Genomic DNA, 26,688 nt, shown 5'->3' with positions numbered 1-26,688 from the left:
GCTCTCCTGCCTGGCCTTGCCTTGCGCCTCTGTGTCCCAGCTTGGGCGTTGCTGGGCAGGAATCCGGTAGCTGAGCCCCAGCGGCGTGGGTGCCCAGACCCCCGGTGTCCCCATCCATCACACGGACACCCTCAGCAACACCATTGCACCCTGTCGCGGTCGTGTCTGCCTCCACCACCCTGTGCCTGGTGGCTGCGTGGCGTGGTAGGGCTGTGTGGTGCCCTGGGCTGAGTTTGGGGTGCGTTTTGCATCCCAAGTGGTTTGGGCTGGGGTGGAGCAGTCATGTGTGGGGAGGCAGGCAGCCAAGGGGCAGGGCAGGAAGCTAGCAGCTTCCCTCCTCCAGGAGAGCAGGGACCAGAACGGCTGCCTGCCTGCACCCTGCCAGCTCCACAGGCAGCCGCAGAGCTCAGCAGGGTCCTCGCTGCGGTGCCGGGGTGCTGGCTGGGCTCCCCGAGGTCACCTCCTTTGGGTAAGGCACCCTGTTAGCTGGGGTGGGGAACCCGCGGTTTGCAGCCCAGCCGGTGTGAGGCTGTGGGCAGCCTGCCCAGCCCGTGGGCAGCCTTGGCGTAACCTGCCCCACGTTGCTCCTTTGGGACCGTGGAGACCGGCAGCGTCTTCCCACAGCGCGGCATGCAGCAGCTCCTCGAGCCCCCTGCACAGCAGCCCCTGGGCAGTGGGACTGGGAAAGCTGCCAAGGATGACGGTGGTGGCAGGGAGGGGAGCATGGACGGCGAGGCCACAAGGTGAGAGCGTGTGGCTGGGACCGAAGGGAGACAGGAGGGGTCTGGATGCTCTGCCCCCTGCCCAGGGCTTCGGTTTGATGCTGGGCTGGGGTGACATGGAGCTCCTCTCCCTTGTCACTGGGAACATGAGGGGCTGGGACAGTGACGGGGGTCCCTCTGACAACTTTGTCCCTGCAGGGAGAACCCCTACGCAGGGCTGGTGAGCCGCCTGCGGGCAGCCTGGCTTTCGGGGAAGACGCGGCCCATGGAGTACCGTGTGGCTCAGCTGGAGGCCCTGGGGTGTTTCTTGAACAAGAAGAAGCAGGACATCCTGGAGGCCACTGCCTTGGACATGGGCAAGGTGAGAAGGGGCCAGGAACCAGGGGACCCAGCAGCTGGGGGAGCTGAGGGGCTGCCCACAGCCCTGCTGGCTCCTGCTGTCACACAGAAGGTTGACATGAAACCCCAGCGGAGCTTCCTCACCCCTCCGGTGCTCCCTTCTGGGTGTTGGGTGCACTGGGCTTGGAGCCAGTGGATGTGGGTGGAGGCAGTGAAGAGGAGATGGAGCTAGAGCTTGTCCCTGCCCCCGGGACAGACACAGCAGGGCTGTGGGGAGCATCCGGACATAATCAGCCATTCTCAAATCCATCAGCCTCAGTTTACCTCTGTTCTGGGCAGGTCCATCCCCAACTCCTGTCACCCCCTTTTTGCGCTCCCTGCCTTGGGCTTTCCACCAAAGGTTGTCCCCTCTCCTCTCTCGGTACCCACCCAGGCTGCAGCTCCCAGAGCCCGGACCCTCCGGTTTTGCATCATCCCCTGCCTCCAGTCTACATCAGGATCACCAAGGGCAAGGGCAGAGCAGACCTGTCACCTGCGTCTCCATAAATCCTCAAATTGCTCCAGCCCCACAGTTCCCCCTTTGGTAACAGCTCACTTGCCTGCAGCCAGAGCCTCGTGCATCATGCAGGGCTCATCATCCGTCATTCTCCATCCTAGTTCACCACTTCCCTTTGGACACCCTCCCCATCCTCACCGAAGTCTGTATTGACAGCATCCGCAGCATTTTTCCTATTTTTAAGCAGCCAGCTCTTGTGTTGTGGGGAGACCCAGAGTAACACCCAATCCCATCAGGGAAAGGTGTGCTGCATTTCACCCTGTTCCCTGTTTGCTCCTGCACCCTCTGGGCTTCTCCTTTCCCAACCTGGCTGGGTGCCTGACACTCGCCTGTGTTGGGAAGCCTCCAACGTGGCGTTTGGGAAGCACTGCCTGTGCACAGTGCTGCCGGTGCCGACTTGATCCTGAGCAAGATGCTCCCTCGGTGGAGGGAAACAGGACCACCATCCCTGGCCTGTGTGGTGCTCAGCATCTCCGGTCAGGTCTGGCTGGTGCAGTGCTTTGCAGCTGGCGCAGTGCCCAGGGCTGTGGTTGGTGCTCCAGTGAAGGTCTTACCCATCCAACCTTCAGCATGAGATAAGAAAACGGCCGACAACTGCTCTCACCCAAGGGATAAATCTGACACGGAAAAACTTTTCCAGCGAACCCAAGACAGCACACCATTGAGGGTTCGGTTGGTACAATTATTAACTATTTTACAGTAGTACAGTCATGACTTGTTTTTAATCACATGGTTTCCTCTGCATCTGCCTGCGCTGAGCCTGGGCTGGCAGCACCTTGCTGAAGGTTGTCCCCAAGCCACCGGCGATAGCTACGGCTTAGCAAACCCCCCAGCTCATCCATGGACATGAGGATGGCGCATCAAGTGAGATCAAAGGTCTGTCCAGCCCAGGCTCACTGAAGGATGCTCAGAAACAGGGCAAACATGCACAATACTTCCAAATATTTTTGGAAGCCAGCAGCGCTGCCTCCTGACCATAATGAGAGGCGTGTGCGTGCTCCAAACCGGCTGCTGCAGCACCGCGGGCAGCACTGGCCACCCAGCGATACGAGCCCACCTTGGGGCCACGACTCCCCTGAATGGAAAAACAAGATCTCCAACATCTGCTGCTGCTCCCTTACCAGGAGAGCGACTTGTGCTGTCGGACGACTGGGTCAGAGCAGCCTTCGTCTTATCTCTTCTTGGGGACACGTTGGAGACCTCCCGTGATAGCCTCCTTGGCTGTTGAGTCTCTGCTTCTTCTTTCTTCTACTCCACAGTGAGGAACTAGGCTCAGACTTTCTTGGGCTCCATCTCGGAAAGCCCCATGCAGGGCTCTGCTCCTCCTTGGGCTGCATCTCCTGGCACTGAGCCCACCTGAGCCACTCCAGTCACCCACCACAGCAGGCCAACAGCTATCCTTAGTGTTGGTCATGCTTCCTCATTTGCCCGAAGTTCCTTTTTCCTTGGAAGAGACATCCAATGTGTCAGTCGACTCATGTTATCTGCTTTATCTCTCCCTGGAGAAGCAGCCCAGCTTCTTCCTTGATCTTGCTTCTCCTCCCAGTGTCGTGCCGAGCCACTTTCTCAGCTCACTTTGCCAAAAAAGCCCTGCACAAACAGGCTCAAAAAATCTAAATATTCCCTTTTCTTCCGTATTTCCTCCCAAATCTTGACACCTGGATGGTGGATATCCCCCGGGACCGGCTGGTTTTATCCATCAAACCTGCCATTTCCTCACCAGTCCCCATCCACTGTACCCCCAGGGAGAGAAGAAACCCAGCTGTAGGACAAATGTTGAGGGGTCCCCAGTTGATTGAAGGGGAGGAGCTGCTGGCAGAGCCAGACATCAGCGCTGGTGCTGTTCCCATGCCGATGACACGTCCATGGTGGGAAAGTCACAGCCAGGTGAAGGGGGGTGGTGGCGGGATTTGCACCTGGATCTCTTCTGAGCTTTTATTTATTAGGTGAAATCCTTGAAGACTCACCTGAGCTTCTCTCTGGCAGGTCCTGAAAAAATAGCCCATCCTGCTGGAGCCTATCAACTTGTTTTGTTTGGGTGTGAAAACGCGGGTGATAGAAAAAGGAGTTGTGACTTGGGATGCTCTTGTCTCCAGAGCAAATGGGATTCAATAGCCAGACCAGCCCTTTCTTCCCCCAAAACACCACCACTGCCCTCACAGACCCCTCTCCTCCCCAAATACTAAATTTTCCCAAACTTCAACCGAGCTCCCAGCAGGGGAAGCCCAGTCACAGGTAGGTTACTGCCGACAGGACTGGCCCGGCAAGATCACAGTGGGATTTCGGAGCACAGACGTGGTGGGGCTCACCCCCTCCCTGTGGTGGGCTGTACTGGGCAGTTCAGGGGGAGAGCAAAGTGGGCATCCAGCACAGGACATGAAGGGCTTGGGTGCCCAAATCCTGGATCAAAAAGCCATTCAGGGTAAGGATTAGAGGCGCTGCTGCGCTGCGGGATGTGTGGAGCTGATGCGTAGGGTGGTCTCTGTCCCCAGCCGCCCTTTGAAGCCGAATTCTGCGAGATCCTCCTCTGCAAGAATGAGCTCCACGAGACGCTGAACAACCTGTCCCGCTGGATGAAGGACGAGCACGTGGACAAGAACCTGGTAAGGTGGAAGATGGCGAGAGGATGGAAGGAATGATGCACCTGCCGGGCAGAGATGGGTGGGATAGGAACATGGAGATGGTGGTGCAAGAAAGCACTCCTGACACAGTGGGTGTCCCGCAGGTGACCCGGCTGGACTCAGCTTTCATCCGCAAAGACCCGTATGGGGTAGTGCTCATCATCGGGCCCTGGAACTACCCCATCAACCTCCTTCTGGGGCCCCTCATTGGGGCCATTGCTGCCGGTGAGCCAAACCTGTCCTCTGGCCTGGAGGATCCAGGCAGTGCTGGGCACCAGCAAGGGCACCTTGTCCCCAGGCTGGCGTGCCAAAAGGGCTGACTGTCACCATGTCACTGCTCTGACGTCCCGTTTCTCTCCCCCCCAGGTAACTGTGTCATTGTCAAACCCTCGGAGATGACCAAGAACATTGAGAGACTTGTGGCTGAAACACTGCCCAGCTACCTGGACAAGGCAAGATGCTCTCTCTGTCCTCGTCTCATTGTTAGGGTGTTCCCACCCCCTGCACACACCAAGCTGTGCCCTGTGCCCTCCCGGCACTGTGCCTGCCTTGCACACACCAGCACCACACCATTGCTCGTCTCAGACGTTATCATACCTCCTTCCTCCACACTCAGCTGGTGTCCACACACCCAGCAACCCGGGGATGCTGTTGGTGGGGACAGGGACAGAGTGGCCTGGGTACATGCTGACAGAGGTGGATCCTTCCTCTTATGTTGCAGGACTGCTTTGCCGTGGTGACTGCTGGCGTGGAGGAGACCACGAGACTGCTGGAGAACAAGTTTGACTACATCTTCTACACTGGTACATCTTGAGGGCCAGAGCTGAGCTGGTTTCTTGTGCAAAGTGGGATGAGGGTTCCCACTGAGGCTTACCCTGCCCATCAATGTGAAGAGCATGGTTGGTTGTGTTGGGGATCCGGTAGAGGATCTGCCACCAACGTGTCTGAGGATCTAGTGGCCATAACTGGGTTTTGTAATAGCTGAGCTGGGGATGCCATGGTTGAGCTGGAGGTGAGGGCTCAGCTGCGTGCTGCACACCAAGGTGGGTGCAGGACAGGAGTGGGACTTGACACGTCTGCCCTGGCCTTGGCTCCTCATAAGGCTAAGGCCATGGGTTGGGCTATAGCATGGTGGGATCCTCACCGTGATGTAATCTTTTCCTGGCTCTCAGGCAGCCCCTCCGTGGGGAGGATCGTGATGACTGCCGCTGCCAAACATCTGACACCTGTGACGCTGGAGCTGGGGGGCAAGAACCCCTGCTACGTGTCTGACACCTGTGACGTGCAGAACGTGGCTCAGCGGGTGGCCTGGGGCCGCTTCTTCAACACAGGGCAGACCTGCATCGCACCCGACTACGTGCTGTGCAGCGCAGAAATGCGGGAGAAGCTGCTGCCCGCTCTGCGTAAGGCCATCACTGATTTTTATGGCCCCAACCCTCAGGAATCCCCCGACTTCGGCCGCATCGTGGGGGACAAGCAGTTCCAGCGGGTACAGACGCTTCTGCGCAGTGGGCGGGTGGTCATCGGAGGACAGACGGATGAAAAGGAGCGCTACATTGGTGAGGGCTTGAATTTCACATAAATCTTCATCCATGCATAAGAGTGGACTTGGATTTAGGAGAGGGTCTTGCAACTGGAGGGGAGGTTCTAAATGAAGGTGACGTTTAGGGAAGGTTTGCACAGGAACCGGGAAGCTTGGCAAGGTGTCCTATCTTAAATGAGGCATGGATCTTGGGGAGAGGACCAAGGCACCATCTACAACCTCTCTGCATGGCTGATGCCTTTGGGTTTCTTTCTTTGCAGCTCCCACGGTGCTTGTGGACTTGCAGCCCTCTGATCCTATCATGCAGGAGGAGATCTTCGGGCCCATCCTGCCCATTGTCACTGTGGCCAACATGGATGAAGCCATTGACTTTATCAATAGCCGTGAGCGGCCGCTGGTTGTGTATGCCTTCTCCTCCAACAACAAGGTATAGCGTACAGGCTGTGTGAAGCCAGGGCTATGCTTGTTCCGTGCTCCTTGGCAGGCATATTCAGCTGTGTTCATGCTCCAAAAATGTTCTTTAGAGCAGACAGCCCTGGTTATGGGGGAAGGATTGCAGCTGGAGGTGCGGGACAGGGTGCAAGACCCACATCCCCTGCTCTGCTTCCCTCCCAGGTGGTGAACCAGGTCCTGGAGCAGACAAGCAGTGGTGGCTTCTGCGGCAACGACACCCTGATGCATGTGACGTTGACCTCGCTGCCCTTCGGTGGCATCGGTAGGTCCAAATCCAATTTACCTGCCCCTGGCCAACATGAGCCAGGCCTGATCCTACCCATGGTGCCTGAGCCATGGTGGCCGTGGTGAGGAAGAGTTTCAGGGCAGATGTGGCACCCAGGCCTGGGACTCAGGTCCAGAGGGCTCAATGGTCTGTAGGGAAGTCCTTCTGCACTGATCCTGAAAAGGTCTAAATTTTATTCTGAACCTTTTGCTGAAGTTTCCTGCTGGGGAAAAGCAGCCAAGGAGGCTGTCGCTCTGCTTCCTAGAGTATCGCAGTCTTCTCCATATCTACACTGGCCACCAGACATTGGTTTTAAATTTACACTTGATGAACTCAAGCAATCATGAGGATTCTCTGCAATGTGAAGCAAGGAAATTAAGGCTGCCCAGGGAAGTGGTTGAGTCACCATCCCTGGAAGTATTTAAAAGACATGTACATGTCCCCCATGTAGGGCCATGGTTTAGTGATGGACCTGGCAGTGTTAGGTTTATGGTTGGACTCGATGATCTTAAAGGTGTTTTCCAGCCTAAAAGATCCTATGATTCTTGTATCAGCTGTAAGTTGTGTAGCTCTCACGTTTCCGTTGATGTATGCGATTCTGAGCTCCCATGGGATGTTTTCTATCCAGAGTATCAGCTGGAAAACAATCCTTTCATTCTTCTAAGAGCTTCAGAACAAAGCTGTGCCTAGTTCTGCATCCCTTCACCACAACCCTATGCAGATGAATGAGTAAGAACAGGGCAAGCACGCACAATACTTCTTCCTGGAAGTCTTCCAGCCTCCATCTGTCACCAACTCAGATGATTTGCTAAGCCAGAAGAGTCGTGCATGTTCGGTAAGGGGTGCTGGACTCCACAAACTTACCCAGGCTCTCCTGGAATCCAGGGAAACTTTCAGTTATCACGATACCCATTGAAAACAATGGCATTTGACAGCTCATGGACAGAAACAGCACTTTGGGGCTGTTATTTCTTCTGGTCTGTTCAGAATGTCTATTTAGGCTTAAAAAAAAAACACGTCCAGAAATGCTTCTCTCTTCCCTCGGAGAGGAAGGAGTCTAGGTGATGGAGATGCCTACTTTTGATCAGATGATCTTCACTTCTGTGGAAAACCAGCTCCTATTCTCTACCCGAGACTCAGCCACTCAGCTGGCCAAGAGCCATCCACTGACCTTCCTCCATAATGGGGCTGCTGGCATGCAAGATACCAAACATAACTCATCAGCTTGACCTGGATTTGCATTTTATCAGGAAGACTGACGGGCTCAAGCTGACTCACAGAATTTTATCACTTCAACTATCAGCAATTTCCTTATTTTCTGCCAGCTTGCCTGGCTTTCTCGTGCTTGTTCTTGACCAGACAGCTTTGACCTCCCAACAGCCATTTCACTCATCCTTGGAGATCACAGAATGGTTTGGGTTGGACAGGACCTTAAAGATCACCTAGCTCCAACCCCCCCCCGCCATTGGCAAGGACACCTGCCACTAGACCAGGTTGCTCAAAGCCTCACCCAATCTGGCCTTGAACACTTCCAGGGATGGGGCAGCCACAACTTCTCTGGGCAACCTGTTCCAGTGCCTCACCACCCTCAGAGGGAAGAATTTCTTCCTTAGATATGATCAAAATCTCCCCTCTTTCAGTTTAAAGCCATTGCCCCTTGTCCTATTGCTACACACACCTTTGCCAAATGCCCCTCTCCAGCTTTCTTGTAGGCCCCTTTAGGTACTGGAAGGCTGCTATAAGATCAGCCGGGAGCCTTCTCTTCTCCAGGCTGAACAGCCACAACTCTCTCAGCCTGTCTTCATAGAAGAGGTGCTCCAGCCCTTGAATCATCTTTTTGACCACCTCTGGACTCGCTCCAACAGTCACATCTTCACCAAAGACAGAATGAGATGGCTCACATCCTCACCAAAGCCACCTTGTTGGGAACCTTTCCTCCTCCCAGCCTGGTCTTCCTCCTCCAAACATCCCTCAAGCACCATTTGGCCAGCTAGGCCACCACCATGATCCTCTTTAGATGGCTTTCCGGGGAAGCTTGGCCACAGCCAGCCTTCCCCACCAACCATGGTGTTAGGAATCAGCTGGATGAAGACGTTCTGCCCAGAGACACAAATGGTCTCCATCACCAGTGCCTCCTCCATGCTGCCCTTGAGAGGGGAGCTGGGAGCTTAATTTTGGGCTCGGTGGCCCAACAGGTAGGTGACCGATGACCAGATCCAGCCACCAACCGAGGACCTGTGCTGTGTGTTGCAGGAAGCAGCGGCCTGGGGATGTACCACGGCAAGTTCACCTTCGACACCTTCACCCACCACCGTGGCTGCCTGCACCGTAGCATGGGCTGGGAGGCCATCAATGCCCTGCGCTACCCGCCCTACAGCCAGAAGAAGCTGGGCATCGTCTGCGCTGCCTCTGAGGTGAAGCGCAAGGGCACCTGCACCCTGCTTTGAGTGTCCGCCGCTGCCACCATGATGTCTTCTGCCGCTGGTTGCGGTGATTTCGGCGGCCATAAGCAATGAAAGGCCTTTCCCTGCAACCAGAGACCTTCTGGCTGCTTCCCTTCCACCTCCTGCCTGCCCCTGCCTGCATGGAAACTTACCAATCAGGGCACGAGATGGAGCCCACTGGCCAAGAGGAGGGAGAGAACTGGGGAGGGGTGGGGCTTGTGGGAGGGCAGAAGGTAGGGGGGAGCCCCCCCAGGGAGTCCCTGTGCCCCGCACAAGCCCCACAACCCCCTGGACACCTTCGTGGTTTCCAGCCACACCTGATGCCGCAGCCTGCTGCTCTGTCGCTGCTGGCCCCACCGTGGCGGAGGGGTCAAAGGGATGGTGGGGTGCTCCGGGGTGATGCCAGTGGTCACCTCCTGCTGCCTGTGCCCCCCTAACTGCCCCTTACCTTGGGGGCTCTTCCCTGAAAAGGTCCACACCATTTTCTCATTGGACATGTCCCACCTAGCATAGCATGTAGCATGGGAAAGACGTGGTCCATGGAGTACCATGTGGCCCAGCTGCAGGCCCTGGGATGCTTCCTGGACGAGAAGTAGCAGGACATCCTGAAGGCCACCGTCTTGGACGAGACCACCATGGCCAGGGTGGCTGGTGGGAGATGGGGAGTGCTTTCCTTTCCATCGCTTGACTTTTTTCTACCTTCTTTCCTTGACTTATAAAACCGTCCATATCTCAACTCAAGTCTTCTTGCTTTTGCTTTTCCGAGTCTCTCCCTGTCCTGCTGCGGGGTAGTGGCAAATGGCCGGGTGTGCACTCGATGCTGGCCAGGGCCAGCCCACTGCACCCGAGAAGTGGCAGCCTTAGTTTTTTGTAGTTATCTTCAGCTTAGCCTTTGGGGACGCTCCTCAGGGGGAACCATACAGCAACCCCCTCTGGCTGCACAGAAACGGGATGAATTAGCTCTGGAGGAGCCTTCACTGAAAGCAATCAGGGGCCCTTGTTCTCATGTCCATCTCCAGAACTGCGTCTGCATCATGCTGCGTCTGGTGTAGCTGAAGCTCTTGACATACTGAATTCATGTCTTCAGTCATGGCCTTCTACTGCTGACATGGGGCCAGGCAGCATGCTGTGATGCGGGTGGCATGCTGGGGAGGCGGCTGGGCCACCCATCCTTGCCACTGCAATGCTGTAGGGTGTCCCTGGGGGTATCTGCCCCAGCCGAGATGGTCACATCCTGCTATCGCTGCCAGGAGACCCCGTGCTGACCTCTGTGAGGAGAGCCACCATGGGGTGGCTATGAGGCTGTGCCCATGATGACCTCCTGTGTGTCCCCAGCTGCCCTTTGAAGGGGAGCTCTCCAAGATCTGTTTGCAGGGGTGAGCTCAACCACATGCTCAACAACCTGGGCACCTGGATGAATGACAAGCACGTGGAGAAGTGGCTATGGAGCAGTGGCTAGCCAGGGACGTGCAGGATGGGAGGCATGTGTCCTCACACCATCCTTCCCTCTGCTGGTGAGGCAGCTGGACTCAGCCTTCATCTGCAAAGACTCATATGGGTTGGTGCTCATCATCGGACCCTGGAACTACCCCAGTAACCTCCTCCTGGTGCCCCTCATTGAGGCCATCACTGCTGGTGAGGCTGGGCTGTGTACATGCTGGGGGGTACCAGAACCTCACTGGGGACAAGTCCTGTGCCCTCTCTGGAGTGGGAATGGGGTGATGGTGGTGGAGCTGCACTGGGGGCAGGCCTTCTGCTCCCCATAGCAAGGTCCTCCCCAAGAGGGAGCTCCGGTCCTGCAGGTGACTGCGCTGCCATGAAACTCTGAAATCAGCAGAACCACAGAGAGGTTAGTAGCCAAGACGCTGCCCAGGTACTTGGACAAGGTAGGAGAGCCCTCCCCTGCAGCCACCTCCCTCTCCTTGGACACTTGCCCCTATGTCCCAAATGCACTTGGCCGAGCCACGTCCCACCCATGCGCTCCCTCTGCTCCTGCCCTGCTCTGGTGCCAGGCTCCCTATCGTGTCACAGAACTCCTTTGCTGTGGTGACCGCTGGCGTGGAGGCCACCAGACTGCTGGAGAACGAGTTTGACTACATCTTCTTCACCAGTACATCCCACAGAGACACTCCAGTCCCATCTCTCTCTTCCAGGCAGGGACACAGGCGTGGATCCGTTGGGAGGTCTTGACCACGCTGGGTTCATGCTACTGCTTCTGCCCACAGGCAGCTGCTGCCAAGCACCTGACACCCGTGACGCTGGAGGGCAAGAACCCCTGCTATGTGTCCGACTCCAGCAATGTGCAGAATGTGGCCCAACTGGTGGCCTGGGGCCACTTCAACGTGGGGAACACCTGTGCAGCACTCAACTACGTGCTTTGCAGCGCTGGTTGTGCAAGACAAGCTGCTGCCCACCCCTGTCATGGTTTGATGTGGAGGGGGTGGGGGTTCTGGTGGCAGGAGAGGGGCTTTGCTCCCTGTGACCTCCCCGGTTTTGGAACTGGGTTAGACTTGGTTCTGGCCACCAGATCAGACTCCCATCCCTCTCGGGGTTGAGCCAATAGGGCGCCTCTGCGAATATCCCTGTTTAAGTCGGGACAAAGGAACTGGAAAAGGTGCTTTGCCCAGGAGTGAGGAGAGAAGGGAGGAGGGCACTGCCCCCGCTCCCTGGCTCCCGGCTGGGCAGCTGCCTGCGTCGGGCACCACCCACGGAGAATGGAGGCGGCGGAGCTGGCTGGGGAACTCGGGGGCACCCCACTCCCAGGGTGCCCACTGGGCTGAGTTCACCTGGAAAGGACTGAGATCTGAGAGAAACAGCCACATCGACAGCAGGTCAGTGAGGATGGAGCGGGAGGAGGTGTGCCGGAGCCAAGTTTCCCCTGCAGCTGGTGGTGAGATGGCAGGCGGCCCCCCTGCAACCAGGACGGCCTCGGTGGAGTAGAGATCCACTTGCAGCCCGTGGAGAGAAGATGCCTGAGCCTGAGGATGGTCGTGTTGGGATGCACGACAAGGCAGAGAGGCATCTGGAGTCTGCTTGACGACCCACGCTGGACCGAGTGGCTACAACTCCCTAAGTATCTGAGACTGTGGTAAAGGCCACACTGGGGCAATCTGTGGGGAAGGATTGCTTCCTGTGGGCTGGACTCACATTGGAGAAGTTTGTGGATTTTTCCTCGTGGGTAGGGGATCCACTGGAGCAGGGGAAAAGGGTGTAAGGACTCCTCCTCCTTTAAGAGAGAAGCAGCAGTAACAGCACGGAATGAACTGACCTGCACTCCCCCAGTCCCTGCTCCCTGCGCCGCTGGGGGGGGGGTGGGGGGGAGGAAGGTGTCGGTTTTTAAGATCTGGCTTTGTTTCTTTTTATCCTCTCACGTAACCGGTTTTGTTTCCCTTTGTCCTTTTAAGTAACCGTCAATAAATTGTTTTGCTTTTAAGAAAGCCAAGTCTGTTTTGCCCAGGACCATGGTTGGTGGGTGCTCCCTCTGTTCTTGTCTCATCCCTCAGTCCCTTTATTATATTTTTCTCCTCTCCACTTTACTGGAGAAGGAGAGACTGTGTGAGTTTTAGTTGCTGGATCAGCCTAAAACCACGACAACCCCACATGAGGCCATCGCCGAGTTTTACAGCCCCAGCCCTCAGGATTCCAAGACTTTGGTTGCATCGCAGGGACAAGCAGTTTCAGTGGGTGCAGGTGCTGCTGCATAGCAGGCGTGTGGTTATCGGAGAACAGACAGATGTGGAGCCACACTACATTGGTGAGGGCATGGTGGGAGGGCAGAAGTGCAAGGTGGAGGTACTGCGAGATGCGGAGCATGAGACCCAGCCAGATAGCCCAGGCTCAGCTCCGCCCCCCACAGTCCCCTCAGTGCTGGTGGACACACAGCAGGACGACCCCTGTTATGCATGAGATCTTCTGGGCCATTCTCCACAGCATGGACAACACCATTGCCTTCATCAAAGCCCAGGAACAGCCACTGGCCCTCTACATCTTCTCCTCCTGCAAGAAGGCGCAGAGCTGGGCAGGGAGCAGCATTCCCCTTGGCCTGGGTCGCATCCTGCTGTGTGGGTCTGGACAGCCACAGGCACCCTCCACAGTCAGGGCTGTGCCTTTGGCCGTGCCCCTGGTCACAGGACGAAAGAGCCTCCCCACCGTGTCTCCAGCCACCTGTGTCCTGGTGTATCGCAAGCAACAAGGAGGAGGCAGACAAGGAGCACTCGCTGGGTGCTCGGCATCCCCCAGGCGGTGAACCGGGTGCTGGAGCAGACGAGCAGCAGCAGCTTCTGCACCGGCGCCATCGTGCACAAGACGCTCACCTCGCCCATCCCCAGGAACGGGATGCTGCCAGGGCCCTGCCTGCTCCCGCGGGAATCCTGCCCAGAGCCCTCCCAGCTCTGCCACCACCCACCACCCCGCCTGCAGCAGGTCCCGCCAGCGCTGGTCCCGGATCTGTCCTCTACCCAGCGCCTCCTGGGACCCCCGTCCCAGGACCGTGCCTGGTGCTGGTGCGGACCCTCTCGCCTCCAGGGGCTGTGCCGGGGGTCAGTGCTTGATGCCAACGTTGGCCCCCGGGGCTGAGCCCCTGTACCGATGCCCGCTTTTCCTGCCCTTGGAGCCCCGGTTCCTCTCCGGAATTCCCCAGCGCCGGTTCCCTCCGTCCGTGCCCGAGCCGAGGCCGGTGCCGGGCTCTGAAGCACGGTGGTCCGCACAGCCGAGCCTCCACCACGGCTGCTCCGGCTTCGAGACCTCCGCTCCCCCGCGGAGCCGGCCGGGAGGCCCCCAACGCCATCCGCCACCGGCAGCAAGCACCGCGCCGCCGCAACAAACCTCCGCTTCCGCCTACGCTTTGGACCCGCCCCGCCACCTCACGCTCGGCCAATCGCCGCGCCGTCCTGCTGCCACCCCGCCCAATCCACGAAGCTCCCCCCATCTTCTCCCCGCCCTCCCCTCCCCCCGGCGGCCTCCGACCAATGGAAAGCGAATCTGGCGCGGCCTGCCCCGCCCACTCACCCTTGGGGCCCCGCCCCTAGCGCGACGGGCCGCCCCCTCCCCGGCCCGTGACCCCGGCGCCGCTCTGCGCCTGCGCCGCTGCCCTTCGCGCCTGCGCGCTGCGCTTTGGGGGCGGGCCAGGGGTCAGGACGCCTGGGTCCTTGGGGGAGGTGAGCGGGGGGCCCGGCAGCCCTAGGGCGGCGGGGCGCTCTTGGGATGGGGCTGGTTGGGGCGCCCGAGGTGGCTTGTCGTGGTCCTCGGAGCCCTCCTGGGGGAGAGAGGTCGGCCTAAACGCCTGGGCCCCCCCGGGGGTACATACACGGGTGCCTGGGGCCTTTTTGGGGACGGGCTGTCGGGGCAGCTCGGTCCTTCTGGCGGGGGATGTCACCTGGCTGCTGGAGAGCGGGGAGGGGGGCTTGGGGCAGGGCTTTTGGGTCCCATGGCGGGGGGGAGGCTGCCTGGGTCTCTCGGGGAGGGCGCGGGGGGCCAGGGCGCCTTGGTCCCTTGGGGGCGATAGCCAGGTCTTTATGGGAAGTGGCGGGGGAAATGGGAGTAGATCCTATAACGGGGGAGGGGTAGGACGTCTGGGTTCCTTGTTGGAGGTGGTGGGGGATAACTGGACGCCTGGGTCCCTTTGGCGGTGGACAGCCAGGTGCCATGTGGGAAGTGGAGGGAGAGGGGAAGAGGACCCCCGGGTCCCTTGGGGTGCCTAGGGGATCTGAGTCTTTTCTGGGGGAGGGATGGGGGTCAGGACCCCTGGGTCCCCTGTGGGAAGTGGGGAGGCCCAGGCCTGGCCCCCACTCCAGCCGCCTGCTGGCCCAGCACCTGAGGGCTGGCAGCGAGCATCAGGGTGGGCCCCTCTGCTGGCAGCAGGACCGGACATGGCGGCGCTGCGTTTGCTGTACCAGGCTGCCCGCACAGGTGAGGGTTGCGCCGGGCACTCCCTCGTCCCCCCTCTTCCCGCCCTGAACCCTCCCGACCCCTCTCTCTCCCTTTCCCCCAGGCCCACCGGCCCCCCTGGGCCACCTGCGCCTGCTCAGCACCACCACCCCCAGGGACTGCTACAGTGAGTAGGGGCACGCTGCCCCCCGTCCCTTCTCTTCCCACCCTGGGGCTGTCTCCGCGCACCCCCTCCCCACAGGGTGGGCACAGCTGCTCTTTCCCCACAGAGTACGTCAACGTCCAGGAGCCGGCCATGGACATGCGATCCATCACTGACCGGGCTGCGCAGACCCTGCTGTGGACAGAGCTCATCCGAGGCGAGTCCCGGCTGGATGCTTCCGCAGGCAGAACAAACCCTTCCCAGCCTCCCCACACATGGCCTCCGGCCCATCTGCGGGATGCTAGTCCCCCTGAGCATGCCATATACCCCCCTTTCTGTCCTTCAGGCCTGGCTATGACACTGAGCTACCTTTTCCGGGAGCCGGCCACCATCAACTACCCCTTCGAGAAGGGCCCGCTGAGCCCACGCTTCCGCGGGGAGCATGCCCTGCGCCGCTACCCCTCGGGGGAGGAGAGGTGCATCGCCTGCAAGCTCTGTGAGGCCGTCTGCCCGGCACAGGTGAGCCATCATCCACCCTCATTCTCCTCCCACTGGCTCCACGGGATGACATGTTCCCTGTGAGCTGAAGGTGTCTTCCCTGGCCCCGTGGCAGGCAATCACCATTGAGGCCGAGCCCCGAGCCGACGGCAGCCGCCGCACCACCCGTTACGACATTGACATGACCAAGTGCATCTACTGCGGGTTCTGCCAGGAGGCCTGCCCTGTGGATGCCATCGTGGAGGTGAGCTGGGGGCAACGAGATCCCTGCCTGGGGAGGTGGAGGTCCAGTGAGCCTTAAGGGCAAACGTCTCCCATCCCGGCAGGGCCCCAACTTTGAGTTCTCGACGGAGACGCACGAGGAGCTGCTCTACAACAAGGAGAAGCTGCTCAACAACGGTGACAAGTGGGAAGCTGAGATCGCGGCCAACATCCAGGCTGATTACCTGTACCGGTGACAGCCGGGTGCCACCACGTCTTCTTCCCACTCCCCTAATAAAGGGTCTGGGGGGTTCTGCCACCCCCACCTGCACTGGAGCACCGGCCCCTTCCTAACCTGGAGCTCCGTGTTTCTGTGTGTCTCTTCCTTTCCAGCGCTGGGACAGGGGAGAGGTTGAACCACCTGGACAGGCACAGCCCTAGGGTGCATGGTTGCATCTTGGGGAGTGGGACAGGGGTCCTGGGGATGCCATTGCTGACACTGGAGTGGAGGCACAGGAATGTGGGGAGTCCCAGTCGCAGGGAAAGGTGTGGGATGTGGAGGGGATGTGGAGGCTGGTTGGGGTGGTGGGGGCAGGCAGGGATAGAGAGGCAGGGCTGGGGTGGGGGGGGGGGTTAGGGGTCACGTGTCTCTCTCCCAGGGAGGGGATGCCCCTGCCTGCAGCTGCCTCTGGGGCCGCGGGGGTCATTCCTGGCCCCCTGCTTCCCGGGGCAGCCACGGAGGGGGGTCTAAGTGGTACCGGCTGGGGGTTTCCCGGCTCCAGGGGGCGAGTTTCCGTATCCATGCTCCTCGGAGGATGGTCTGGGGAGTCCCGGCCACCTGCTTCCCGGGGGAGTCCTGGGAATTTCCCGGAAGATGCGTTCCCGGTCCCGTGCGCCAGGGGAAGGGGGTTCCCGGGAAGTGGCGGTGCCGGTTCCCGGGGCCGGGCGGGCCGGTCCCTCCCCGCGGCCGGGCCCTTCCTGGGGAAGAGGAAGTGCCGAGCCCGGCCGGCCGCGCGCTGCCGGGTAGGGGCGGGCGGCACCGCCGCACCCCGGGGGGCGGCCCCGTTCCTCGGCCGGCGCCGGGCAGCACCCACGGGGAGGGTGGGTCCTGCGGGGGGGTGGTGGGGTGCGGAGGGGAGGTCCGGGGCAGCCTCCTTCCCCCCTTCGCTCCCCGCCGTGCTCGAGGGGGCGGCCGGTGCCCAGTGCGGCCCCGGGGGATGCGGTGGCCCTGACTCAGACGCAGCTGAGCGGGGCGGGGGGAGGGTGAAGGGAGTGTGGGGGATAGAGCCGGGGCGGGGGACGGACTGGAAAGTGTTTTGCAAGCCTGGTGCTGGGAAAAGCCGCGTGTGACCGGGGCGAGTCACTTCCCCCTGGCCACGGCAGCGGGGACACCCCGGCTCCGCCACCGCAGCCCGCCGGGGTGACCCCCCAGCCCTGCTGCCGCCCCCCCAGCCCTGCTGCCGCCCCCCCAGCCTTGACCGCCCCTCCTCCCGCCGTCCTCATCCCCTCCCTCTGTTCCCCCCTCGTCCCCAGGCGAGTGCCCTCATCCCTCCGCAGCCCAGGGCCGGAGCGGGGTCCCGGGGGTTGCCATGGGGTCCCTGTTCCGCAGCGAGGAGGTTTGCCTGGCGCAGCTCTTCCTCCAGTCCGCCTCGGCCTACAGCTGCGTCAGCGAGCTGGGGGAGCGCGGGCTGCTCGAGTTCAGGGACGTACGTAGGGGCCGGGGGGTGGGTTTGGGTGTCCTGGGGGCCGGGGGTGGGTGCAGGTGGGATGAGGTCCCCTGGGTGCAGGGGGGTTCGTCTGGGTGGGTTTGGGTGCTGTGGATGCAGGGAGTTTGGAGTGGGTGGTTTGGGGTGCTCTGGGTGCAGGGGATTTGGGATGGGTGGGTTTGGGTGCCGTGGGTGCAGGGGATGGGCGTAGGTGGGATGGAGTGCTCTGGGTGCAAGGTTGTTGTTCTGAGTGGGTTTGGGGTGCCCTGGGTGCAGGGGGGTAATTCTGGGTTGGTTTGGGTGCCATGGGTGCAGGGAGTTTGAGGTGGGTAATTCGAGGTGTCCTGGGTGCAAGGTTGTTGGTCTGAGTGGGTTTGGGGTGGATTTGGGTACAGGGGGTTTGGGGTGGGTGGTTTGGGGTGTTCTGGGTGCAGGAGGGGTTGGTCGGGGTGCCATGGGTGCAGAGAGTTTGGGGTGGGTGGTTTGGGGTGTTCTGGGTGCAGGAGGGGTTGGTCGGGGTGCCATGGGTGCAGAGAGTTTGGGGTGGGTGGTTTGGGGTGTTCTGGGTGCAGGAGGGGTTGGTCGGGGTGCCATGGGTGCAGAGAGTTTGGGGTGCTCTGGGTACGGAGGGCTTGGTCTGGGTGGGTTTGGGTGCTGTAGGTGCAGGGGATTTGGCGTGGGTAATTTGGGGTACTCGGGGTGCAGGGGGCTAGTTCTGGGTGAGTTTGGGTGCCATGGGTGCAGTGAGTGTGGGGTGGGTAGTTTCGGGTGTCCTGGGTGCAGAGTTGTTGGTCTGAATCGGTCTGAGGTGGGTTTGGGTACAGGGGGGTTGGGGTGGGTAGCTTGGAGTGCTCTGGGGGCAGGGAGTCGGGCTGGGTGGGTTTGGGTGTCCTGGGTGCAGATGGGATGGGGTGTCTTGGGTGCAGGGTTGTTGTTCTGGGTGGTTTTGGGTGTTCTGGGTGCAGGGGGTTTGTTCTGTGTGGGTTCAGGTGCCACCGAGTGTAGGGAGTTTGGCATGGGTAATGTGGGATGTTCTGGATACAGGGGGGGGTTTCTGGGTGGGTTTGGGTGCTGTGGGTTCAGGGAGTTTGGGGTGGGTGGTTTGGCTTGCAGTGGGTCCAAGGAGTAGATGCAGGTGGGTTGGGGTGCCTTGGGTGCAGAGGTTGGATGTAGCGGGGTTGGGGTGGGTGGTTTGGGGTACCCTGTGTTCAGGGGGTTTAGGGTGGGTGGTTTGGGGTGCCATTGGTGCAGGGACTGTGTGCAGATGGTTTGGGGTGCCCTGGGTTTGGTCTGGGTGGTTTGGGATGCTGTGGGTGCTGGGGGTTTTGTGTGGTGGGTTTGGTGTGCCATGGGTGCAGGGGTTGGGCGCGGGTGGTTTTGGAGTGCAGTGGGTGCACGGGAGCGTGTGGATGATTTGGAGTGCTATTGGGTGCAAGGGTCTGGATTTGGGTGTTTTGAGGTGCTCTCGGTGCAGGGGGTGGGTGATTTGGGGTGCCCCACGTACTGAGGGCTACGGCATGGTGCTGGGCCAGGTGTGTTGGGGCTACCCAACCCCCTGGGCTGCTCGACCCCCCCCACCTTGGCTCTCACTGGGGCTGTGCTGTGACCATGCCCCCCACCCCGGCAGCTGAACCCCAAGGTGAGTGCCTTCCAGCGGCGCTTTGTGGGAGAGGTGCGGCGCTGCGAGGAGATGGAGAAGACCTTCAGTGAGTGCCGGGGGGCTGTGGGGCTGGCTGGGGCAGGGGACTGCGTCCCCCCATTTCCTCCTTATCCCCCCCCAGTCTGACCGCAGCTCTCGCAGCCTTCCTGCAGCAGGAGCTGCGGGGTGCTGGGCGGGTGCTGGAGCCATGTCCCGACAACCCACGGGCGCCGCTGGCGCGGGAAGCGCTGCGGGTGCAGGAGCAGTCAGAGCAGCTGGCACAGGAGCTGCGGGAGGTCAGCCGCAACCACGCTTCCCTGCGCGAGCGCCTGCGGGAGCTGCGCCGCTACCTCCATGTCCTGCACGAGAGCCAGCGCTTCACCAGCCTGCCGGTGGGTCCACGGGGCGGCCCTGTACCCCACTTCTCTCCCACCCGTCATCCAGAGCCTCATCTCTTTGCTCCCCGTCACCACAGGCCCCCTTGGGCTCCCCGCCACGGCCCCGGGTGCTCTCTGAGCGTGAGCCCATCCTCGATCCCTCCCTGCACCAGCACCTTGACCGCAAGATCAAGTAAGGGGCTGGTGTGTGGGGCGGGGGTTGAAGAGGGGCCGTGAGCAGTGACGTGGCCATGGGGCAGCTGGGAAGGCTGTAGGATAAGGATTGGAGATGGGCCATGGGTCAATGGGATGGCCATGGGGCAGCTGGGAAAGATGTGGGATAATGGTTGGAGATGGGCCTTGGGGCAACAGTATGGTCGTGGGGCAGGAATCATGAGTAAGGCTGTATGGTAAGGGTTGGAGATGGACCATGGGGCAACAGGATGGCCATGGGGCAGGGACAGTGGGTAAAGGTATAGGGTAAGAGTTGGAGATGTGCCGTGGGGCAGTGGCATGGCCATGGGGTATATGGGCATCACCATAGGATAAGGTTTGGAGATGGGCCATGGGGAAACAGGATGGTGATGGGGCACGGATGGTGGGTAAGGGTACAGGGTGAGAATTGGAGATGAGCTGTGGGACAGTGGCTTGGCTATGGGTTATATGGGCATCACCATAGGATAGGGGTTGGAGATGGGCCATGGGACAATGACATGGCCTTGGGCAACTGAGAATGCTGTGAGATTAGGGTTGGAGATGGCCTACTGGGCAGTGGCACAGCCCTGGGGCATGGCTGTAGGATGAGGTCTGGGGAGGAGCCATGGGGCAGGGGCCTGGCCATGGGGCAGGGGCAGCAGTGGAGCCGTGTCTGTCCCAGCACCCCTGCCACGTCCCCACAGCTTCGTGGCTGGCGTCATTCACCCATGGCGGGTGAGCGCCTTTGAGCGGCTGCTGTGGCGTGCCTGCCGCGGCTACCTGGTGGCCAGCTTCGTGGAGATGCCTGAGCCCATGGAGGACCCGGCCACGGTGAGTGGGGCACCAGGGTGGGGGGCTGTCAGGGAAGAGGGGGCTGGGGCTGACGTGGGCTGTGTTGTCCCCAGGGTGAGAGCATCACCTGGGTCATCTTCGTCATCTCCTACTGGGGCGAGCAGATCGGGCAGAAGATCCGCAAGATCTCAGACTGGTGAGCCAGCGGCCACGCATCTGGCCGCGCAGAGCTTTATTTAGCAAGACCCACTCCAGCATCCCCAGGGACAGGCTGAACCACCTTGGGGAGCCCTGGCACCCCCCAACACAGCGGTGTCCGTCTGTCCCAGCTTCCACTGCCACGTGTACCCCTACCCGGAGAGTGAGGCCAGCCGGGCAGACACCATGAGTGAGTTGAACAGCCAGATCCAGGACCTCAGCGTGGTGAGCTGGGCACTGTAGGAGGGACTGGGGGGTAGGAGGACACCACGCTAGGACCCCCCTGTCCCTGACATGCTGCCGGGTGCCCGCAGGTGCTGGAGGAGACGGAGCAGTACCTAGCTCAGGTGCTGGACAAGGTGGTGCTGGCGCTGCCCACCTGGCGGGTGCAGGTGCAGAAGATGAAGGCTGTCTACCTCATCCTCAACCAGTGCAGCTTCGATGTTACTGAGAAGTGCCTCATCGCTGAGGTCTGGTGCCCCGTGCGGGACCTCACCCAAGTGCAGGATGCCCTGCGCCAGGGATCGGTGGGTTGCCTGGTATCCCCATGTCCTCCTACTAGGGATTGCTTGGTGTCCCCATGTCCTCATGCCAGGGGTTGCTTGGTGTCTTCATGTCCCTGTGCTAGGGGTTGCTTGGTGTCCCGATGTCCTTGTACCAGGGGTTACTTGGTGTCTCCATGTCCTTCTACCAGGAGTTGCTTGGTGTCCGCATGTCCTCGTGCTGGGGTTTGCTCGGCATCCCGATGTCCTCGTGCCAGAGATCACTTGGTGTCCCTGTGCCCTCCTGCCATGGTAGGGCAGGCAGGTGCCAGGCAGGAGGATGCGGTGGCTCAGGCGCCGAGTGTTTTCTCTGCAGTACCAGAGCGGCTCGAGCGTGGAGTGCTTCGTGCAGCGCGTCCCCACCTCGGAGAGCCCCCCCACCCTCATCCGCACCAACAAGTTCACCGCCGGCTTCCAGAGCATTGTGGACGCTTACGGAGTGGCCAGCTACCAGGAGGTGAACCCTGGTAAGGTCCCCCTCCGCAGCCCTCGCCACAGTCCAGGGCTGGGGGGTGTTTGTGGCGAGGTGTCTTGTGACATGGTCCCTGTGCCCCTGCAGCACCCTACGCCATCATCACCTTCCCCTTCATCTTTGCCATCATGTTTGGGGATGTGGGGCACGGGCTGCTCATGTTCCTCTTCGCTCTCTGGATGGTGCTGTACGAGAACAGCCCCAGCCTGCGGCAGGCCAGCAACGAGGTTGGGGGACGTGGGGCGTGAGACGGGGTTGGGGGCATGGGGCAATGTTGGGGGCAAGGGATGGGGCTGGAGATGAGTGATGGGGTTGGTGGTAGAGGATGAGGTTGGAGATGTGGGATGGGGTTGGTGGTAGAGGATGGGGTTGGAGGTGTGGGACAGGGCTGGTGGTAGAGAATGGGGTTAGAGGTGTGGGAGGGAGATGACCTGGGGCAGAGGAGGTGGTGCGGGATGTAGGAGCCACATTTGTCCCCTCCTTTTCCCCAGATCTGGCTGACGTTCTTTGAGGGACGCTACCTCATCTTGCTCATGGGGGCCTTCTCCATCTACACTGGCTTCATCTACAATGAATGCTTCAGCAAAGCCACTGTCATCTTCCCCTCTGCCTGGAGTGTGGCTGCCATGGCCAACCACTCCTCCTGGAGGTGAGATCCCATCCATCTGTGAATGCCTCTCCCAGGTCCCTGCCTGCACTGACACCCTCTTGCTCTGCCCACAGCTCTGACTACCTTGCCACCCACCCGTCCCTCACCCTGGACCCCAATGTCACCGGTGTCTTCCAAGGGCCCTATCCTTTTGGGATCGACCCAGTGAGTGTCCTGTGAGGGAGAGGATGGGGTTGGACCCTTGATGGGGTGGCCCAGAGCCTCACCCACCTTGTCCATGATAGATCTGGAGCTTGGCCACCAACCACCTCAACTTCCTCAACTCCTTCAAGATGAAGATGTCGGTGGTGCTGGGTGTCGTGCACATGGGCTTTGGCGTGTTGCTGGGGGTCTTCAACCATGTGTGAGTCGCCGTGGCTGCGCCCGTGGGCTCTGGCCACCCACGGTCATGCTCTAAGGGGACCGGAGCTGGACTTACTTGGGTGGATGGGGTGGGTGAGCAGAGTCCCGTACCTCTTCCTCCAGGTGGGATGCCAGGATGTGTGGGGACGTGCCATGCCAGGCTGAGCCCGGCTGATGTCCCCCCTGTCCAGGCACTTCCAGCAATGGCACCGGTTGGTGCTGGAGCTCCTTCCCCAGATGATTTTCCTCCTGGCGCTCTTTGGCTACCTCGTCTTCCTCATCTTCTACAAGTGGATCAAGTTCAGTGCTGCTGACTCCCGGGTGGCTCCCAGCATCCTCATCCACTTCATCGACATGTTCCTCTTCACCTCCAATGCCGACAACCTCCCACTCTACCGGGGGCAGGTAGAACATCCACCCGGGGACCCTTCCCTTTGTCCAGGCTGGGAGCAGTGGTGACGGGGTCCCCGGTGCCAGAGAGGACCCTGAAACGTTGTTCCCGTGACTCAGGTGCCGGTGCAGACCGTGTTGGTGGTGCTGGCGCTGGCGTCAGTGCCCGTCCTGCTCCTGGGGACGCCACTCTACCTGCGCTGCCGGCAACGCACGCTGAGGACGGGCGGCCCCACGGTAAGGCTGGGGTCGTGGCGGCGGCAGTGGCGGTGGTGGGGAGCTCAGCTGGGCGGGCACAGTGGGGTCTCACTGTCGGTGCTGTCTTCATGCAGCCAGTGGCCGGCGGGGAGCAGGAGCCGCTGCTGGAGGGGCAGGAGGCTGGCAACTCCGTCAATGCCACCAAGGAGGATGTTGAGAGCGGTGGGCGCAGCACCGATGCCGAGGTGAGGGGCACCAGCTCGGCGGGCTTGGGTGTTGCGGGGTGACGGGGGTGACGTCCCATGTCCTCTGTCACCACAGCACTTGGACTTTGCTGAGATCTTCATGCACCAGGCGATCCACACCATCGAGTACTGCCTGGGCTGCATCTCCAACACTGCGTCCTACCTGCGGCTCTGGGCACTCAGCCTGGCCCATGCCCGTGAGTGTCCCCTCTGTGTGCCACCACCCCCCATCCCTTTGGGGCCGGGCAGAGCCTCATCCTCCTCCTCCTGTCCCTGTCCCTCACCCCGCAGAGCTCTCGGAGGTGCTGTGGACCATGGTGATGCGCAACGGCTTCGTGGGGCTGAGCTACGTGGGCGGTGTGGTGCTGGTGCCTGTCTTCGCTGCCTTTGCTGTGCTGACAGTGGCCATCCTCCTGGTGATGGAGGGGCTCTCCGCCTTCCTACACGCCCTGCGCCTGCACTGGTGAGCCCGGCCGAGGGGGTGCCGGTGGGATGGGTGCCTGACTGCCCCCCTCCCCATCCAGCGCCACTCCTCACTGGCCCCTCTCCTTGCCAGGGTGGAGTTCCAGAATAAGTTCTATGTGGGCGGCGGGTACAAGCTGTGCCCCTTCGCCTTCGCACACGACACCTGTGAGTAGCTGTGCTGCGCGGATGCCGGGGGGGCTCGGAGTGTTGCCTGGACCCAATCCCCCACCTCGCTGCCAGGAGCTTGGCTTGGCGGGGGGCAGGATTCCCCCCTCCCCAACCCCAAACCCCTGGGGTTGGGGGGGCAGCGGCTGCAGCATTGTCCCTGGCAGCGAATAAAGCTGTCCCTGTGGCTCATCCCCAGCTCTGTGTCTGCGTCCCCTCTGCTGTGGTCTGGGTAGGGGATCCCATGGGATTGGGGGTACCCCCCCATCACTGCTGCCCGTAGCCGAAGGCAGGGGCTGCAGCGGTGCTGTAGGTGCTGAGCGGGGGGAAGGTGGGCAGGGGGTAGGGCAGGATGCGGGGCTTGGCCCCCGCGTACATGGCGGGGGGGCAGGCAAGGGGCTGGAAGGGAGGCGCAGACAGCTCGGGGAAGCTGGGGGGAGCTGCTGGCGGGGCAGGTTGTGGAGGTGTGGTGGTGGCCGGCGGTCTGCGGCTGCAGGGAGCCCCTGTGGGGGGCAGAGACAGCAACAGGGAGTCAGCTCCCCCCCCAGCCCCCCTACCTTTCTCCTGCTTCTCGAGGTGGGAGGGCAGTGCGGTGGCCCGGGTGTGGGGTGTCGCACTCAGCAGGGACCCCGCCGGCACCCCACACCTGCGAGAGATGGAGGAAGGCTCAGGGTGGGGCAGTGCAGAGCCCCTCACCATGGTGTTGGGGCTGGGGGAGCCTTACCACGGCTCGGGGTCGCCATCCCGAAAGCCCTTGGCGAAGGGGTTGCTGGCGATCTTCAGCTGGGTGATCTGCAGAGGGAAACGGGATCAGGTCGTGGAGGGGGAGCCTGCTGTCCCCTCAGCCCAGTGCTCACCCGGTGGTTCTGGTAAGCTGTCACCGCCATGAACTGAGTCTCGGGGAAGCTGAAGGACTTGAAGTTCTGGTGGGCGAAGCGCTCGCTGTCCTGGCGCGGATCCACGAAGACCACATGGAAGCGGGGCTGGTAGCGGTGCATGGAGTTGAGGATGATCTGGGGGGTGGTGGAGAGAGAGGGAGAGAGAGAGGGAAGGTGGGCAGGACCCCCCCCCTCCACCTCCATCATCGCCCACCCCGGGACGGGTCCTCACGTGGCCGTTGTCATCCAAGAGATTGTTGGTCAACTTGAGCTTGTCAAAGGAGACGATCTGCCGCATCCATTGGGCCCCCTTGGCTGGGGAGTCGGGGTGGAAATGGACACGGCCGGGGGCCGCCGGGTCGGCCCGTCCTGCTGCCAGCCAGGAGGAGCTGTGGAAGGCGTACCTGTGGGGCACGGGGTACTCAGCACTGCCAGGATCTGCCCCCCACCGCCAGCGTCCCCATCACACCGTCCCCACCTGTATCTCTTGTCATCTAATGGGATGAAGTCCATGAGCAGGACGTAGTCGGCCAACGGGTCCAACCCTGACAGCTTCACCTGGAAGGTGGGGAACATCCTCCTGGGAGGAAAAGGTGGGGTGGGAAGCAGCACCCCAGCAGCCCACCCTCACCCCGCAGCGGTACCTACCTGCCTGCCTTGGTGACGATCATCTCGGTGCCGAGGCGGTTGAACTCTTCCCAGAGGCTGCCCATCTCCAGCCGTGCTGCGGCATGGCACACGTGCCGGTTCTTGCCACTGGTCCCCGGCCCCTCACCTGCCCAACTGGGGCTGGTACTGCAGAGGGGTCCCTCGCCCGGCCCCCCCAGGAAGGCTGTGGAGAGGTGAGAGGGTGTTGGGGGACCCGATCATTCGCCCCAGGTTTGGGGCGCTGGCCACCCTGTCGCATCCTCCATCTGTGGGGGGGGGGTAGGAGGACGGGGGGAGTCCTGGCCCCCCGTTGTAGTGGGGTTTTATCCTACCCCTCATTGTGACCCCACTTTCTTGTGGGGCTGGGCAACCCACTGCACCCCGAAAACACTGCAAGACCCCACTGCTGGGTGGAGGGGAGTGTTGCCGCGGCGGGGATTTACCTGCCATGGGTGCAAAAGGTGAGCAGGAGATGTCTGTGGCTTCGTCCCCCGGCACGGTGGCAGTGGGGACCCCAGTGAAGCCCCCTTCAGCGCAGTACCGACTCTGCATCGGCCCCCGCAGCCTGCCGGGGGTTTTATGCCCCAACTCAGGGGTGGAGTCGCAGGGGCCAGAGCACAGCCCCCCCCTTCCCCGACCTGCCTTCACGCCTTGATACGATGATGATGGACGGGAGGCGAGTGGTGGGGTATCCTGGGTTGGGGGGGGACAGGTCTCTCGGGGTCTTCTTGTCCTCTTCATGTCACATGTCTGAGCTGTGAGGGGGGAGATGGGGGCCGTTCCCACCCTCTCCTCTGAGCGAAGCCTCTCTCAGCACGCAGCAGCCACCCGTGCGCCGGTGGCTCGTCCGACAGCCGCCATCAACACCTGCTATTAAAAACATGGCAAGGTGTTGAGACTCCAGGTCTGGGGGAGGACAGTGCTACCCCTTCCCCTGTACCCATCCCAAATGCTGGTGCTGTCTCTGCCCTGGTGCCCGGGACCCCCAGTCCTGCCCTGGGGCTGAGCCCCCTCCACCTGTCGCGATGCTCAGTAGCGACGTGACAGCGGGAGATGGATGGGGACAAGCCAGTGCCGCGGGGGCGAGGGATGCCTG

At 61.2% G+C, this 26,688-nt stretch overlaps 4 protein-coding genes across 7 annotated transcripts; 3 read left to right on the top strand and 1 right to left on the bottom strand.

Moving 5' to 3' along the window:
- Positions 1-603: 603 nt before the first annotated feature.
- Positions 604-8,946, top strand: LOC104382268 (aldehyde dehydrogenase family 3 member B1). Its single transcript, XM_009990182.2, has 10 exons — positions 604-743; positions 921-1,083; positions 4,110-4,220; positions 4,343-4,463; positions 4,605-4,690; positions 4,960-5,041; positions 5,411-5,797; positions 6,042-6,208; positions 6,397-6,496; positions 8,753-8,946. Exons 1-10 carry the CDS (start codon positions 631-633, stop codon positions 8,944-8,946), a joined length of 1,524 nt encoding a protein of 507 aa, XP_009988484.2. The 5' UTR covers positions 604-630.
- A 4,964-nt stretch (positions 8,947-13,910) lies between these two features.
- Positions 13,911-16,025, top strand: NDUFS8 (NADH:ubiquinone oxidoreductase core subunit S8). 3 transcript variants are annotated; one of them, XM_086613288.1, is made up of 8 exons: positions 13,911-13,962; positions 13,995-14,099; positions 14,800-14,850; positions 14,933-14,995; positions 15,099-15,188; positions 15,318-15,490; positions 15,585-15,713; positions 15,796-16,025. In XM_086613288.1, the coding sequence occupies exons 1-8, from the start codon at positions 13,911-13,913 to the stop codon at positions 15,925-15,927; spliced, it is 795 nt and encodes a 264-aa protein (XP_086469414.1). In that variant the 3' UTR covers positions 15,928-16,025. The 3 variants fall into 3 exon arrangements, with proteins under 3 accessions (XP_086469414.1, XP_086469415.1, XP_086469416.1); XM_086613289.1 differs by lacking the exon at positions 13,911-13,962 and having other exon boundaries at positions 14,074-14,099; positions 14,803-14,850; XM_086613290.1 differs by lacking the exons at positions 13,911-13,962; positions 13,995-14,099 and adding an exon at positions 14,121-14,252 and having other exon boundaries at positions 14,803-14,850.
- Positions 16,026-17,259: 1,234 nt separating this feature from the next.
- On the top strand, positions 17,260-24,074 carry TCIRG1 (T cell immune regulator 1, ATPase H+ transporting V0 subunit a3). Of its 2 annotated transcripts, none has more exons than XM_086613263.1 (19): positions 17,260-17,376; positions 19,004-19,082; positions 19,178-19,407; positions 19,491-19,585; positions 20,292-20,418; positions 20,493-20,575; positions 20,709-20,802; positions 20,892-21,104; positions 21,436-21,586; positions 21,679-21,818; positions 22,083-22,240; positions 22,315-22,405; positions 22,486-22,604; positions 22,795-23,008; positions 23,114-23,230; positions 23,326-23,436; positions 23,513-23,633; positions 23,728-23,899; positions 23,993-24,074. In XM_086613263.1, exons 1-19 carry the CDS (start codon positions 17,260-17,262, stop codon positions 24,072-24,074), a joined length of 2,514 nt encoding a protein of 837 aa, XP_086469389.1. The 2 variants fall into 2 exon arrangements, with proteins under 2 accessions (XP_086469389.1, XP_086469391.1); XM_086613265.1 differs by having other exon boundaries at positions 23,114-23,237; positions 23,333-23,436.
- A 259-nt stretch (positions 24,075-24,333) lies between these two features.
- TBX10 (T-box transcription factor 10) lies at positions 24,334-26,144 on the bottom strand. Its single transcript, XM_086612963.1, has 7 exons — positions 26,036-26,144; positions 25,593-25,776; positions 25,423-25,524; positions 25,177-25,348; positions 24,924-25,079; positions 24,791-24,858; positions 24,334-24,712 (listed from the first exon to the last, which is right to left on the bottom strand). Exons 1-7 carry the CDS (start codon positions 26,142-26,144, stop codon positions 24,334-24,336), a joined length of 1,170 nt encoding a protein of 389 aa, XP_086469089.1.
- Positions 26,145-26,688: the final 544 nt, after the last annotated feature.

This window comes from Tauraco erythrolophus, chromosome 6 (assembly GCF_009769465.1).
Source record: "Tauraco erythrolophus isolate bTauEry1 chromosome 6, bTauEry1.pri, whole genome shotgun sequence".
Taxonomy (NCBI): domain Eukaryota; kingdom Metazoa; phylum Chordata; class Aves; order Musophagiformes; family Musophagidae; genus Tauraco; species Tauraco erythrolophus.
This window is presented reverse-complemented; position numbering and strand designations above follow the sequence as displayed.